Source organism: Branchiostoma belcheri, unplaced genomic scaffold, assembly GCF_001625305.1.
Source record: "Branchiostoma belcheri isolate BF01 breed outbred unplaced genomic scaffold, Haploidv18h27 scaffold92, whole genome shotgun sequence".
NCBI classification, from domain to species: domain Eukaryota; kingdom Metazoa; phylum Chordata; class Leptocardii; order Amphioxiformes; family Branchiostomatidae; genus Branchiostoma; species Branchiostoma belcheri.
Window position 1 is genome coordinate 848,778 of NW_017804598.1, and position 17,500 is coordinate 866,277.

Genomic DNA, 17,500 nt, shown 5'->3' on the forward strand with positions numbered 1-17,500 from the left:
TCCAGCATTTGAAAAGTGACTTTCAAATGTTGCTGTTCAGTACATTATCCCTGTGGTATGTTCCACACTTTCACCAAAACAGGCAGGGATACAGAATCTGATGTATCTCCATAAATGTGTGTGGGGTCTAACAAGAACAGCTCCACAGAGTACATGGTGATTGACATACTGGAACACTTCAAAACCTGTTCCGTAAGCCGGACTTAGAAGTCATACAAACACCTTCTTAGGCCTGCATTCCCTCAATTCTTGGTGGAAGGATTTTCTTTGCGTTGTTAACAGGGCCATTTCCTGGAAAGCTTTCGTGTTATAACCACAACTCCTCATAAAAGGAACCTTCTGCACGACAAGATATCATCAGAGAAATTCAAACTAAAAACAGGTAGCACCAACTGTCCATGTTAAACTGGCTCAGGTCAAGATAATATGATACATCCATATAGATAATGCAATTCACAAAATGCAACACAAGGAAGACTCAAATTTTGTGATATTCATAAATTACCAGTTTCACATTTATACCTTTTGGACCAAATGCATCCCAACTTAATTGATGGTTTAAAGAAAGATAATGACTTTTCTATCTATCAAGACCAAGTAACAGTTCAATATATGTACATACTGTATCTGTATGTGTTTAGCTGATATAACACTTTAGCATAACACATGTGGCATGGCACATTCATGTGGCATGGCAGTGGCTGGTTATATTACACTGAACGACCTGTTACAACTAACGTTTGCACATATATTCTCAACATATACTAAAGACTTTCAGCAATCTTTACCTGATCCCTGTTGACTCAATGTCTCTAGCGCTTTCAGCATGGAGCCGGCGAAGACGTCTGCGTCCTCTTTGCTTCCAAAGTTGAGACCGTAGACCTGCCGTGCGTCGCGCCATTGGTGGAAGGTGGGGGTCGCCTGGTTGTACTTGAGTCCCTTCAGTATTGCACAGTTTATCACAACCTGGATGGACAAGATAAGAATGATTATAGAACAAACAGATGTACTAATATCAAAATTCATGATCATAAGGCGGCAAGGTCTACCAATCTTGTGCTTAGGATTGTTGAATCAGAATCTAAAGGTTCTGGGTTCAAATCACTGGCAGTCCCCAGTGTTGTGTTTCTGGGACAGGCACTTTATACTTATTTCCTCACTTAACTCAGGTGAGAATGAATACCGAGCTTTGGTTAGGGACATCCTGTTGGATGGGACGTAAAGCTGGAGGCGCTGTGTTTAAGGAAAGTCACACTTCCAGAAACACCTGAAGAGCCCCAATTTTACCTGCACTAACCTGCATATACAGGTGGGATTTCGAGGCCTGTCATATACCACTTGCAGCTGGAAGCTAGAGCTGTAGTGGATCTTCCTCTGACAGCCATGGTGCATTAGCAGTGACATAATCAGCACATAATCTCTAATGTCTGTCAAACATGCTCCTATCAACCTTCCTTTATACATGGCTTTCATTGAATAAACAGGCTGAAAAACAATAAATGATAATTTTTTTCCAAGCTACATTTGTGGCTTGCTATAAGGTAATTGCAGACAGTACAAGACTCTGTAGAACAGTTTTTATATATCATATTTACATTATCTGATCAGTATCATTCTCAAAACATCGTTCCATATCATTTCTAGATTGGCTTGGCTCTACTGGGCCTGCCGACACCCAGACTAAGAAAGATGATGGAACTTAACTTGAGGTAAGATAAGCAAGGATCAATGGCAATCAGTACCATAACGGGATATAAGGGAAGACTGTGAGGGGCGAAATTTGTCTTATCAGTCTGCACAGGAGGTTTCCCTGTCACCCAAAATATCTCTAGTGCCTTGCCTTCATCAATTTTATACTGAGTGCTTTCATGAATACTCCAAATCTTCAATCTTACTGTCATTATTTTGAATTACAATGTAGGTCACCTACTTATCACTGTCAAATAATAATTCAAACTGCCAATAGGGTATGTCATAAATGATCATGTCTTCAAATAACTCATAACCGTTCTGGCCATAAACATTAAGTAAAAAACTAATATTCAATATAAAAATCATATCACGGTGATGAATAACTTGCATGGCCTACAGGTATGACATATCTTATAGTGTGGGATCATTTAATTTTCTCCATCCAAAATATTGATAAAAAGCAGGTAGATAAGATAGCAGCATATTTATTCATTTATTCAGCTACAGTTATACCAAGATAATCTACTAGTTATTTTGCCTTTAATTTGATCTACTGTTTCGACTTCTTGTTGTTGTGATTTGATGTCTAGATAAACATACATTACTGTTACACTAACTTACATTGATTTCCTTCAATTAATAGTAACCTATGATTTCTACTTTATGATGATAGTTCATAGATGTATATTTTAATTGACTTTTGTTCTCATGGTCATATTGTGTATTTTATATCAGAATTCTCCCCTTAGAAGTCAATGAAGATTGCCAATAGGCGACATACATTTACATATCCTGGTGAAATAAAGCAATTATGAACTATGAACTAAAAATCTGTGTATTTGGGCCAAACATGAATTTCTCTTTCATGTAAAGCGGGTCTTTGCATGATTTATCCCTCTTGGGCTCCATACCAGTCATCTGTGCAGCCGCCTACTTGGCACAACCACGCATCCCTCTCCTTCTTACATGGAGTTCTGAGCAGTTCACGGCCGACCATTCTAACCAACCCACAGCTATACAATAAAGGTATCATTAAGGGATCACCACAGACAGGCAGGCTCATATATCAGTCTGCTGGGGGAGCCCACATAGACAACCTCCGGGAACCAGACACTGATGGGACATCTCCCTGTATGGCTGACCTCTGGTGAAATTCAACATTGTAGTCAAGTCAGCAGACAGGTCTTATAATGAAAATGGCTAATGTCGTTCAAGACGGAAGTGCAAAGTGTGAATATTTGATGTTTTGTGCTCTTTTTGTGAGGCATAGCAAACCTTTTTAATTCAATGTAAATTGCAGCCAGCTGCTTTAATTTAATGTTCTTGGGAATTCTATGTGAAACGTAATTGGTTGCTTTAATTCCACATTCCACATTATTATGGGTTCACCACACCACGAAGTGGTGTGGTGAAACCATATTGCTTTTTCTGATGTTTCTTCTTCTCCTCCTCCTCCTCCTCCTTCTCCTCCTGCCATTTTTTAAATGGATTCAGCTTCTTCATTTTAGGGCCCAAGGTCCTGAAATTTGGTATGGAGGTACAGTGGGCAAATACCCCTAGGCGTTTTTTAAATTATTGTGATACAGGCTTTTAGAATGGTTTTATTTGAGTTTTTTGGCTGTATTATAGCAAATGTATTACTGTGTCAGTGGGCAGTGTTAACCACATTTGGCATGAGTCATCACAATGGAATGCAGGGCATCAACCAATAGGCATGCAGCTTTCCTCTCTTCTTCTTGCTGATTGGCTGTTGGGATTTAACTTGATTAACACCTGCACAGACCATTTCCACCTGCACAGAGCATTTCTTGCTGATTGGCTGTTGGGATTTAACTTGATTAACACCTGCACAGACCATTTCCATACTGACAGTATGTCTGTATTCAAGTGTTTTGGTAGGTATTTCAAGCTTTCCTGCTCCAGCATTGGAATGCGGGGCATGAACGTTTTTTTATTTATTTTGAAAATCAACAGTTTGCATTATGCAATTAAAAATCCTAACCAATAAAGTAGGAAATAGCTATCCAACTGTTGTTTTAGTTGTATGTTACTTCATATTATAGTTATATCAATGTAAATCATTGTTTTCCCTTGTGTTTCTCATTCTTTCCCTGCCATGACGTCGTAAAATGTGGTGAACCCATCGCTGTATTTGCTCCAAAGCAAATATTGGCCTTTCTAGTTTGTTATTGTTGTTATTGTTTAGCTTTATTAAAAATTCTTTGTATCTGAGTCGAATACTGTCCTTTGGCTGCCTGATATCCTACGTACACAGGTAGATAAGTGTATGTAGGTTTTATCATCCAAGAATCAGTTTCATCTATTATAAAAGAGGACGATGATTCACTGTAGTCATATACATGTGTTTGGCTGACAAATATTTATGTTATCTGAAAATGAATATTAATGGTGCCCACTACATGGTGACTAAGTATTAAAGTATGTCTGACTCAGACTGTTTGAGTCAGTACTTTATGGCTTTATCTCCTGACCTTCATCACGGGTTCAAACCGTTAAGTGAATTTTAGACTTTGACATTTTGGCCTGACATGGCAGGGTGATGGTTATGATTATCGATTAAGACAGTGTAGTCATCAGTTGATATAACTTATATTCTGCCATGGAATGAAAATTTCTGCCAATGCTTCGTTGTATAAAATAAAATGATTCATTGACTGGAAACCAACTGATTCGTTACTCAATGAATTGATAACCGCTCTGAGTCACAACCTAGCTACAAGTAGGCCATTTTGGGCACCATCAAGAATTGGTTGAAATACGATTAGTTAACAAACCATCGGCCTAATTTGTTGACAGCCAGAAGATTGACGATTTTCAAAATCTAACAGTTGAGTGTATTTTTGGCCTGAAAATTTACAAGACTCTGTGTTTTGCAGGAATCCATTGATCTCTAAAAATCCTGCAGTGACCCAGAGCACAGTGCCGTAATACTGCCATAAATGTCATTTTGTGCTCTCTGGCTTATCGTGCAAGCCTTTTTCCTGCTGTGACCCCAAAACGAGGCCTATGTGACATCTTTCTCACAAGTTACTAGTACATTGACCACAAGTTTGCCTGAAACGGGAGGGAATGCTACCATGGAAGATAGGTACAGTACATGTACATGAGTACATCAGAAGAATATACTGCACTTGCACGAAACCTCGATTTTTTCAGTTCAGTCAATGTTGCATCAAAATTTTACACATTACAGACGATATTGACACACCTATAGACAACATGTCATCCTAAATGTGTCAATACGACCTTAAAAGAGACGTTCTGCCGAAGTACTATGCAAAAAACATTACGGGTTTCTCACAGGTGCAGTACGTTCCACCAACGTGCCGGTGTGCTAGTTTGCAGGACTTATAATTACCTGGTGGTCGTTCTGCTTGCGTCCCACGACTCTGAATGTGCTGTTAACCTGATGATGATAGATGTGCACCCGTGAGATCCCCGATGAGCCGCCTGCCGGTATCCACTTCTTGTTGCCGTCATCATAGATCATCACCGAGGCACGTGCTTGTGCTATAGACACCTCACTGGAGGGACACACAGAGGAAAATTAGTGTCTTATATCTTATACTGTATTTGTGTCTGCATGGTGTAGCAGTCTCTCTTTCTGCATACTCATGACGTCTGGTTCGAATTCCGTGAAGCGAGCACCCCGGGTTTGCGCCTGGTCTGGACAAGACTGGAAAACAATCATGGTAGCATCCTAGCTTTAGATGGGGTCAGATCGAGAAGAGTACGGGCGACCTGGTTTACTTGGTGAAATACGGGAACCATAACAAAGCTGCTCTAGTAGCTAATTGAAAAAGCAGCATGCTTCTTTTGTCTCATACTTACATTATACTAAGTTATAATAGTATATACAGTACTCTACTGCAAACAATGATAAGAGACTTATTGATTAATCCCCGGTACAATGGGCCCGAAGAAAATCAATACACAAATTTAAACTACAATGTATGTACGACTTATCATTCTATAAACGTCTAGGAAAAACACTATATAACAGAACTTGTTGCTGTTTACATCCTATTTCGATATAAAGAATATTCCGATAACTGATAATCAAAACACAAAGAACCTGACTTTCTTTTGCTATCTTACTGTTTAAAAAATTGGGTGACTCATTAGCTATTTAGATATCATATAAGATGTGCTTCTATACCATAACAATTTGTCCCATCCCCCGCCCCAAAAAAATAACACCAAATGACTGCCATTCAATAAATAAGACTAAGAGGTCAATCTTTGACTTCCTACAGAGTTGAGTGAAAAATGAGTGATGACAAATGAATGCAGCATTCATTGCAGTCACGAGTTCCACTGCGATTCCCCTTCTACAAAACAGCTGAAGTTACCAATTTCACCCAGGTCCAGTCGTGGCCCCTTACATTGATTTTCAATATAACTTAGCAATAGGCCCTATGCCAAGGTGTTATTTTACCTTACACAATTTTATCCCAAATCCTAGAAGACCTGAAGCCATTTCAAGTGTGCTTACTGTATTTCCCCTTTGTACCCCAAGAGACAATTGCTTGACAGATAGTCGACTTTATGAGGAGACAGTATTGAATATACAGGCCTGGGGGAAACTCAATATTCCTCTGTTAGTGTTAGATCCTGGCACTTGAACTGTCATTTCTGGTGCTATCACCCTGCGGTGCCCAAGTCTATCACTTCTTTATTATCCAATCGCCAACAATCAGTCCTCACTGATAGCCAACCACGGTAAAGCCCAGCCATCAACCTACAGACCTCCAAAAGCAATTAGGACCCATTATTTCCAAAGACCTCAACTGTTATCTGGTGGGGCAATCTAAATAAACCTCAGGCAAGTACTACATCACTGATCCTGAGGAATAAGATAAAAGCACAAGTGTGTTCCAAAAAATCCCTTCTGATAAGGTTTTACTGGTAGAGCCAGACTAGACTGAATTATACTTTACAGGGGTGATCTGTATTCCTACAGCCCATCCAAATTTTATTGGGATACAGCGGTAAATCTGTTGGCCACTTTTACATGTCAATCCAATACATCAGAAGAGTGTTCTGCGCCTGTGTGAAACCAGGATTTCGCATGTTTTTAGTTGTCTGTTTGGTCAATGTTGTATCAGAATTTTGCCCGTTGCAGACGATATCTTTTCCCGACACAACATTTGAAAGCTATACACAAGATGCCATCCTTAAATACCTGAATACGACCTTAAAAGCGACGTTCTGCCAAAGTGTTATGCACAATACATTATCATGAGTTTCTGGCAGGTGCAGGTTCTGCTGACATGCTCCTCTGTCTAGGTATCACATGGACCGGTGACACAATAAATTTCAGTTTGTAACCTTGATTCCATTCTTCCCCGGATGATGCAACTGAAGAAAACTTGAGAAAAAGGTTTCTTACATTTCTGGTATGGTAACATAAATCCTTCTGTAGTATGTATGCATTCAAGGTAATAGGTTATTGGTTATCATTAAAACTAACTGGATTTCTCTTAATATGTCATTTTGACAATCATAATCAACAATTGTGTCAAAACTTTCTGGTGAAAAAAAAAGAATTAATGGTAGAATATAAATACATTGTATGAACATTAAAGGCCCCCAAAACGATTTCAGAACTGGATTTTCAAATTCAATTTTCGGGATGTTCTGGCCATTTTCTGCAGTACCATAAGTTGAAAGAACGTTATCCCATAGCACACTTATATCTGTGAGGCTAATATGTGATGTCGCTGATGTCGCTGATGGACCTGTCACTGTATGTATGATTGAGAGAAGTAACCCAGCCAGTTGGAAAATATTTATATCTCCTGCTTAGCAAGACAAATGGGAGAGATTAATTAGACTTTATAGAACAGCAAGAGGATCCTTTATAGCTTTGATTTATACTGCTTGTCAGGTACTGTAAATAACTGGATAGTCGCGGTAGCAAAATTTCGCACAAAAAAAACATGATATACTAGTAGTACAAGCCTTGACAGTTAGGTTTAAAATGATTGTAAACCTCCTTGATACAATTGAAAAGTAAATAATGAAACTTGTTGAAACGTAGAACCATTGAAATAGGCAAGAGAGAGATTGTATAGCATACACACAAATACACAAAAAAAAACATGGAGTGCTGGCTGCAATGATTAGACAAAAAGCTAACCATGACAAACCACCTATAATGTACAACCCTGTTTTTCCTGGACCATCATGCAGAGGCCACTTCAACTGTTCCAGGATGTAGGCAACAGGATTTCTCTTCAGAGAGGACCTTGGCTACAAAAAATGACCGCCTCAAATAGAACTTTGAAAAAGCGGAAGCAAATCTACAACTGGCAACTGTAAAATTAAACATAATCTTGATATTAACACTAATTGGAGGTAAAATAATTCATCAGAGAGCTAACATTTATTGACCACCTGGCCGATGTTATGCTTCACATCACGTTCAGACTGATCCCTTTATGACTTCGCGTTACCTGACTTTTTTAAAGTCCCACACGGGTCTCCCACCTTCAGAAAACCTTAGGACATGTACGGTTACCTGCCTGGAGAGAACTGTGAAACTGCTGGAGGAGATGATGTGTAGTGAGCTACAGCAGCAGCAGGCCATCCCCCGGCTACATGCAGGTCCAGCCAACCATGCACAATATTCCACGCCTGGCCCCATCTTCATACAGCCTATTGATCTGCCGCTGGATTTGTGGGGTAGCTACAAGTGCTGTTGGCAACGTGCCACTCGCACAACTAGCACAGGTCAGACATGAAATTAATGGCAGGGGGGATTACAACACTTTTCTTCAACATACCGTTCCGCATATCCATCGAACAATGAAGTGACTGTACCTACTGTCAATATCAGGCACTTTCACAAGGTATATACTGTCTGTATATACTTAATACCCAAAGCTATCACTGAAATATAAAACCTAGTCTTATTGTTCAGATTTATAACTTTTTCTTCTTAGGAGTAATAAAAAATTGCAGCACCTGAATCCTTTTTCCCAATTCAAATCATAAATTGAGCTCGACCATAATGTATATTTCAGACTTTTTTTACTGGTAGTAGACATTAGCCAGAGAGGATGAGCATATTTTCAATTCACATGGCATGCAATGTATGTTCCTCCAACATGACTTCTTACCATCTCAAGTACTGACATTCAAACTAAGAATAGCATCACCATAGGTTTCGTCAGTAACAAGGATGGATGAATTACTGTTACCATAGAGTGATAAGAATCCAAACTGTTAAACATTTTGTCAAGAGTACCACTTATCATTTTCCTGCTGCAGTGATGACATGCAACATCAATTTTTTGAAAACGTCAAGGGTTAGAGAATATTTGGGCAATTTCCATTGTGAAGCCAGCAAAGCATCTCTGTTCCCCAAAGGGTGATTGGACTTACCGGTAGATTCCATTCTATTTCAAACCTGACTGCTGGATATATGTGGATGATGGCGTTGGAAGCCGTAAGCAATTGTTTCAAATGCAGTATTCTCACAAGGCTGTTTGAGTGTAGGAGCCCCTTACAATTTGACTTAGACCCCCTATGATGTGACTTAGCCCCTTACATTGTCTTTCAACCAGCGTAGGGTTGTTTTTTTTGGGGGGGGGGGGAGAACCCTGAGACCCTTCAATGGCCTTTATAAATCTTTGATTTTTTTAAAAAATTAAAATTTCAAACTTCAGAATCAAGCTATAACGTTAACAGAGGAAAAACATAACTTCATAAAATGTGTCCCCAAATTTTGATGACAGCAATGGGGGAAAGCTAAGCACCACATGATCACACTATAGTAAGGTCTAATTATAGAAAGCAAAACATTAACAATGAAACTAAACACTATAACTAAAGAAGAAAGGATCTCTACCTTATAAGTTATACAAATCTAATGGTTAGAAGAAAGGGGGTCTCTATCTTATATAAGTTATAAGTTATACAAAATGGAATCTAATGGTTAGAAGAAAAGGGGTCTCTATCTTATAAGTTATACAAAATGGTATCTAATGGTTAATCCATCTTTTTCAGGTGGCATATTGACATGAAGATTGATATATCCCTGCAGTGTAGATATTGGGCTGACCTGGCTAAAGGTATCTACATCCTGTATACCTGATGAAAAGGGAGGAACAATGAATAGTTCTGTCTATATCTGCCCTGGGGGTCAAAACTACCTGTTCCCTCTGCAAAGGACTCTCATAAAAATCTATTAATAATAGGACAGGGGTTTTGATTATCGGTCAAGAATAAAAGTCAGCGACCTAACACACCAACTCTCTGGCCCAGCCAAAATTTGATTGGTTCTTTTAACCTTCAGAAATGGTAGTAAGATTTTTATTCTGGGTAGAAATAGATACAAAAAAATTGCTTTACAATGCAGTTTTGTAGGATTTTTATTCTGACAGGAAAAGATGCTCATAAGTCTCATCTTTTCGTAGTAGAGTGATATACAATTTTACTTTTAGGCCACACCAATTTAATTTGTTGGTTCTCGGATTTTTTCAGAAAAAATATGAAGCGACAGGGCGAAAAAAAATAAAAATAAAAACAGGTCTAGGCATCCTATTATAGGCTTAAATGCTACAAAATGAGCCATGAAGTCAACACAAAAGGCTGGGTTAAAATTTAAACATTGAATTTTGAACTTTTAATCAAACCACTGCAATGATAGATGGGAAAACTGTAACAACTAGGAAGAAAAGGACTTTCCTCAACTGTTGGGGGGCAAAACATGAGCATTTTTCAGTTGATTCAGGACCAGAATCAAATTTTTTTTTTTTGCAAATCAGAAAAAAACGAAGAGGCGAATCCGAGAACCAACAAATTAAATTGGTGTGGCCTTAGGTTCTTTCAACGTTAAGACATTTGTTAGGATATTTATTTAGGGAAGATGATACCAAAATGCTCACAAATCCCCTTTACATTATACTAATTTATAGTACTTAAGTACCTTCCCTGACTATGCTGGCTGCTTTTCTGTGACTTGCACCCCGTGACATCAACCAAACATGAAGAGAATGATTTTGTTCATGTAAATTATGGGATGACCTACATGTACATGTATTCCAGCCTAGGTCTGTGTTAGGAGCAGCTAATGCCCATCTATGATGACTCAAGCCTCAGGCTCTTTCAATGTGAGAACATTTATAACTTGGCACTGCAGGTATTCACCATCATAAGATACACATTTAGAGCACAAACAGGAGGAATATTCTAGATCTTCTTAGTATTTGATGATGGAAGATAATTTCTTGTTAGGCCAAGATTCAGATTCTCATGGGTACCCCCAAAGCATCTACCCGTAAAAAGTGTAAATGCCTTTGCAGCTGGCCGACAATCAGAGATGCTGTACATGGCAGCTTAGCAAGCTTAGAATAAGCAAGCCTTGAGTGCATTTTCCCCTATTCTAGAGTGTATAAATATTTGAGAACAAGATTTCTACCCTGGACTGTTGGTCTACATTATGCATTCATTCCAATAACTTGATCCCTCTTGTCTTAGGTCCAGTTGCCACCATGATTATCGGAAATGAAAATTGCAAAAAAGATTAAAAATAAGACAGGAAATGCTGGAGATGGATTGTAGAGAGGTTTTGTGAAGCTGAAAGAAAAGCACTTGATGCGAGAAAAGTTCACTCAGCTGTGTTGTGTGTGTGTGTTGGCTTGCTGCCGCCATCAGTACAATACAGCAGCCGCCACACAATGCTCCGATTACACACTCCTGCTCCCAAAAGGTGGTGGCAAATTTAGACAACATGGAAGGCACAATTCCACCCACCCTAACGCCTGCTGCAGCACCTTTTTCAGCTGTATGATCTCCTCCGGCTCCTCGGCCAGCTCCTGCTTTCCCGCGTCTTCCATTTTTCTAGATCCAGGAGAGAGGCGACGGCCGGCTCACTAAGCCAGATGGGGAAGGCCTTCAGCTGAACATTATCTCATAATCACCCACCCCGGCGGGTACGGGGTCACCATGCTATGGACTGGACGCTGCATCTGCCTCCGTCCACCGTTTTTTTCACAATGCCCCGTCTGGCGGGCCGGCTTCACGTTACCTGTCTGAGGTTGGTGGTGTAGTACCACCTGATGTGTCTGGCTCCTCCTCACCGCGCAGTCATGTGCCACCAAAGGACCAAATTAATATTACATCAACTCCTCGTCTGTTCTTTTACCCAGCCTCCGCGGAGGAAATGCCGCATACGGCTGCTTATGATAATGACAACATTCTACACGCACCTACGGAACTGTATTGTTCCAGTCTGTCTGCTTCATTTAGCATAATGAGAATTCATGGCTAAGGGTGTCGATATTTTCCTGTTCTTGATTTCAGGGTAACACAGAGCCTGATTTTACATTAGTGTTATGCAAAGAAACTGTATATATCAAACCACTTCGTCAATCTGACACATCCATACAACCACCAGAAAAAATCTTACACAGGGCATTTCTGAAAGTCTTATAATTTATATTACCACTGACGGCAACATGGCTAGCATTATTTTACGACTTTGGAACATATAGCATGACATATCTGGCACCTTTCATGATCATAAAGGATTTTGAAGTAACGGCATGAAAATGGTTTCTGTCGTATATGCGTGGCGAGTAATATTTTATGAGAATAAGCAACCTGTAGCTCCCGAATCTGGGAAAATAGATCGCACACCTGGGAAGTAACCCGGTGCACTAGACAGGTAAATTTGTCAACCTACATGTATAAATCTCTTAGAATTACAGATTAAATACAAGAAAACATATAAAATGGAAGCTTTACAGGAATGGTTTTATAGTCTACAGTACTGTTTGCAAATCTTTAATTGCTCACTTCATAAATTTAATAATTATTAGTACAGAGAGGAATTCCCCGGCTTGGTGTAAACATCAGAGAAGATCACAGACACACTTTTGCGATGGTACTGGTTGGTTTATTATACCCATATAGTTAATGAATGCTGTTTATTGACTCCTTGAGACCAGGCAGTTATAGATTAGGTAAAGGGGACATGTGGGAAATGAGAGAATCCCTTACCTGTCTACCTTCAGACAGGCCGAACATCTATAATGGGCACCCTGTACCCTGAGAGGCTGTTAGGCCAGACTAAGGTACTACAATGTTTGCAGAAATCAGTCTGACAATTTTATCTTCTATCAAGTCTAAGACTTATGGAGTCCAAAAAAATATTGTATTTTCTTCTGGTCCCTTATTTTATAAGCTCACACAGACTGGGCACAAACAAGTATAAGACATGTTTATAAGGCTTTATTCATTCATTTTGTTTGCTTGTTCATACATTTGTTCATCCATCCATCCGTATATTCGTTCTTTCACTCATACACAAAGGAAGAGACGCATATATTTAGAAACTGACCAGATAAGGCCACACCAATTTAATTTCTTGGTTAACGGATTCGCCGCTTCATTTTTTTCTGATTTGCAAATAAAAATAAAAATCCAGAATCAACTGCAAAATGCTCATATTTTGCCCTTAACAGTTGAAAAGACCTTTTCATCCTAGTTGTTACATTTATTCCATCTTTCAATGCAATGGTATCATTAAAAGTTCAAAATCCATTGTTTAAATTTTGAACCAGCCTGGTGTGTTGACTTCATGGCTCCTATCGTACCATTTTGGGCCATAATACGATGCCTAGGCCTGTTTTTATTTTTTTTTTTTTCGCCCGCCCGCTCCATTATTTTTCTAGAAAAATCCGTTAACCAAGAAATTAAATTGGTGTGGCCTAAGTACTATTAAGAACTTCTTAAATAAAGCAGCAGCTCAATTTTTTGTAGATAGCCATGTTATAGGGCAAATTTTTTATGACATAATGAAATAATGCTTTACAAAAACTTCACTTCTGTTAGTTTATATCAACTACAGCATCATGTGAATACCAAGTGATAAGCATTCAAAGATTGTGGCTGCCCATGGTGCTGATAAAACTATCTGATGCAAGGATAAAATGTGACCAGTAAAATGGAAATTATGTACTATTGAGAGGGTAGAAAGACTGTAAATCCGATAGCAGAATATGTTTTGAAAGGCCCTGATTAGAATAGTCATGTTATCTTAATCTTTTGTAGCCGGTCTGTATTTTTTTCTGTGCCCGAGTCAGACATTATGAATAATTGATACAGGTACACGACTACTTACAGGTGCAACATACGACATCATCCTTCATTGGGATGTCATCCAGACAGACAACAGTACGTAGGGGTTACATCATTGTGATGCTAAACGCATCTGCCCTTCCACACATCTTCAACTAATGTGCAAATTCTACCAATATGTTACCACTTATAATCAGGCCACATCTTCTAACCTAATCTAATGTACCAACATGTTACCACATTAGGCCATACCAATCTATTTTGTTGTTTCTCAGATTTTTTTTTTAATTTAAATGAAGTGACAGCGCAAGAAAAAAAAACAATACCAACATTTTCATGTAGGTAACAAACAGACATAGGCATCCTATATGACAGCCCCAAATGCTGTATGATTATAGGAGCCATGAAGTCAACATACCTAGTAATGAATCTTAAGTTTTTCATAAAACCATTGCATTGATAAAACTGTATGTAACATAACAACTAGGAAGACAAGGGATTTCTTAAACTTTCAGGGCCAAAATATGGATATTTGAGTTGAACCTGAATATTTTTCAGACAAATCAGAAAAAAATTGAAGCAGGCAAATCTGAGAACAAATTGGCCTAAATTGATATTTTTTGTTACAGTTATGCAGTAAGGGAGATGTGATGGCAATTCAAAAGGCTTACAGCAATACAGAAATGCATCCCCCTTCCAATGCCATTTCCTTTGACCGTGACATAATTTCCTACCTATTTCCTACCTTATTGGTTGACAAAACAGAAAAGGTTGTGATTTATATGATAATAAGTGGATGTACTTGCTGCTTGGGAACCTTATTGATTTACAATTTTATGTACAGGTTAGTGCAGGAGATGTGCAGGTACATGTATTTGTGATATCTACCAGCACCAAAACTGCACTGGTCCATGACAAAAGCAGCCAAGACTAGTGTCTTGGCATGGCTGGTTTTGTAATAGCCCAGTGCAGGGACATACATGTGTATGACCAATAGTGGTGAAAAATTAAATAGCATCACTGAAGACAGTAGAGAACTTTGCAAAATTAAAGGTGGTGCTACTTGGAACATTTCTGTCAAAATATTTCAATTTATTTATGAACTGAAAGGCTAAGAAACTGTTGTGCAGGTAAAACCTGGGGCAGGTTAATTTTGAACTTTGCCTGTACCAGTGCAGGTATGCAGAAAAATTATTCCAAGCCCTAACAGTCAATGATCCTCTTTCAAAACAACCTAAAGCTAGAGATGTTATTTAAAAGGAGAGTTCAGAATACTTTAGGGACTGTACGATATTTACCGGTGGGGGAGGGCTGGTGCGTAGGGGGGGGAGGGCCATGGAAAAAATATTTGGCATATGGGGGAGGGCCATGGAAAAAAATCGGGGCTGGGGGGAGGGCCATGGAAAATTATCATTACGAATCCGTCGTACGATCCCTCGAAAAGTGTCCCTCAAAATGCAGGAAATAATGTTCAGAGGGTCAACTATTACACATCTTTCCCGAGCTCTCGCGCCTCCGGCGCTCGACACAAACTTAGGGCAAACAAAATTGAGATGACGGACGGGAAAAAACCAGGCTGACTAGAACAAAAAATGAATACTAAAACATGAAGGTCTAAACCTAGCATATTTAGCACATTAACCAACAAACACCGGTTCTTTTACAGCAGGCGACGCCCTGACGCTCAAATCTGGCCTGCTTTGTGCTGTTGTCCTATAAAACGTGATTTGTTTTTATCATTTTTACTTACCGTAAATTCCCGACTAAAGTACGCACTTCTTAAACTTTTCAAAATCCCAAAAGTGTCTCGGACCGTCACCAAAGTCGGGGTACGTACTTTATTTGAGATTTTCCCCCGACAAATACGTGGACGACCCAGGAATATAGCGGAGCACCGGCCCGGGGAGCTTGGAACGACATCGATCGTCCATAGCATGTTTAGATAAGAATATGGACGAATGGAAATAAAGTTGAACTTCAATAAATGAACATATTTCCTCTGACTATCATCGATATTTACACCAAGTTCCGGTAAAAGAAGAAGTCAAGTCAAGCACACGGTAAGAAAATGTAGGTCACAGGCAAAGATGTCCGGCGCTTTGTCATGCCGACCGGATCATTCGCCAGCCTGTCGGTGCCGATCTCAGGAGAACCCCGGCCGAAAATTAAAAAAAAGAAAGTAAATACATATACAATATTGTAAGAGGGTTTATGAGTAGTAATATTTGAAATGGTCCGCAAGCCATGAACGTTCTTGATCGTCGTAACGTATCATATGATGTCGTAATAGTTGTACCTCGACTGATGGTCACTTCTAATGCACTTCCGGCTTGGGTTGAATTCAGAAAATTCAACAAAGATTATGCCCATGCCGTTACAGTTTAGTCGACAGAAATTGTTATCCATGGTATTTCGTATCAGAAATCTTTTTGAATCTTGATAAATACCACAGGAAATTATTTTGTAGCGGGTTATACCTGCCACGCACGACGTGAAAATGCGAGCTAGATGTACGTATACTTCTACCCGGCTGTTGCAAACTACAATGATAGGGGCGGAGTTATAAGATGTAGTCTTTACTGAAATCTTTAATACCGCCCGGCGGTGGGCGGGTCCAGTCTGTACGCGCCGACAGGCGTGGCGCCAGTGTTCGTGCCGTTGCCCTGGCAACGCATGAAATACCCCAACTAGAGCGGGAAGCCACGTGCACGTACTGAAGTGTGGTCGGCGTAAAGTTTTAAGGAGTGCAAATTTATACATGTTTGAAGTGTATATCCGTTTGATTTTGTGACAAAAACATCTTTCACATTACGAGAAATTATTTGAAACGCCCAGTCAGACATTTCACTCTCTCCTGTTCGGAATCGCAAGTTCCAGTAGCGCTGTTGTTGTTCAACTTGTTGTTGTTTTAGTTTCAGTGTCAAATTTTAAATTTAGTAGCACTTCTACACCCACAGTAGCAGTAAAACCCCGCCCAGTTCTCCGCCTCGATGATTGTTGCTCCCCATGGGTCGATGGGCGGGCGCTATTAAAAAGTGTTCGGAGCATTTCAAAGAACAACAAAGCTACGTACTTGTGCATCAACATTCAACTACCCCTGTTAGCGAGAAAAGAATTATTGAATTTTTTTCACAAATCTTTTTGACTATTGCTTGATCACCAACTCTCTCCGGGATCCAAAATTGTACGTTTCGCCGCACTCGTCTTGTCCTTCGGTGGTGACGTCTTGCAAATCGGCTGCAGCCTGCGGTGAAAACAAGCCCCAACACGAAACATTTACCGCTACAATACTGTAACCAGTTACCACACAATCACGTAGTACACGGCCTAAATCTATTTTTAACCAGCTTTTTTCTGGAACGAACTGTCTTTAAGACATACATACAGATCCACAGCGGCACCGGCCGTGTGTAGAAGGGGTGCGTACTTTATTTGAGTTTTTCCATTTTACGTTTCAGACGTAATATTTGTCTCCCACCAGCCACAAATCGGGAGTGCGTACTTTAATCAGGATGCGTACTTTATTCGGGAATTTACGGGTAATACCTGTAGGGGGAGGGCCATGGAAAAATTTTGTGAGGTGGGGGGGAGGGCCAAGGAAAAAATTTTGAGATTGGGGGGGAGGGGCCGATGGAAAAAGTTTTTTGTACCGGACTTCCAGCGCACCAGCCCTCCCCCCCGGTAACTATCGTACAGT

General features: G+C 39.7%; 1 protein-coding gene across 1 annotated transcript in view; it reads right to left on the reverse strand.

Moving 5' to 3' along the window:
• LOC109488146 (protein enabled homolog) overlaps positions 1 to 17,500 on the reverse strand; it is a gene marked incomplete at its 3' end in the record, with an annotated part of 46,148 nt that overhangs the window by 14,380 nt on the left and 14,268 nt on the right. The window contains exons 2-3 of the mRNA XM_019792305.1: positions 5,072 to 5,237; positions 789 to 966 (exon numbers count right to left, since the gene is read on the reverse strand). Of these exons, the coding sequence (XP_019647864.1) occupies positions 789 to 966; positions 5,072 to 5,237 (344 nt within the window). The remainder of the gene's footprint in view (positions 1 to 788; positions 967 to 5,071; positions 5,238 to 17,500) is intronic.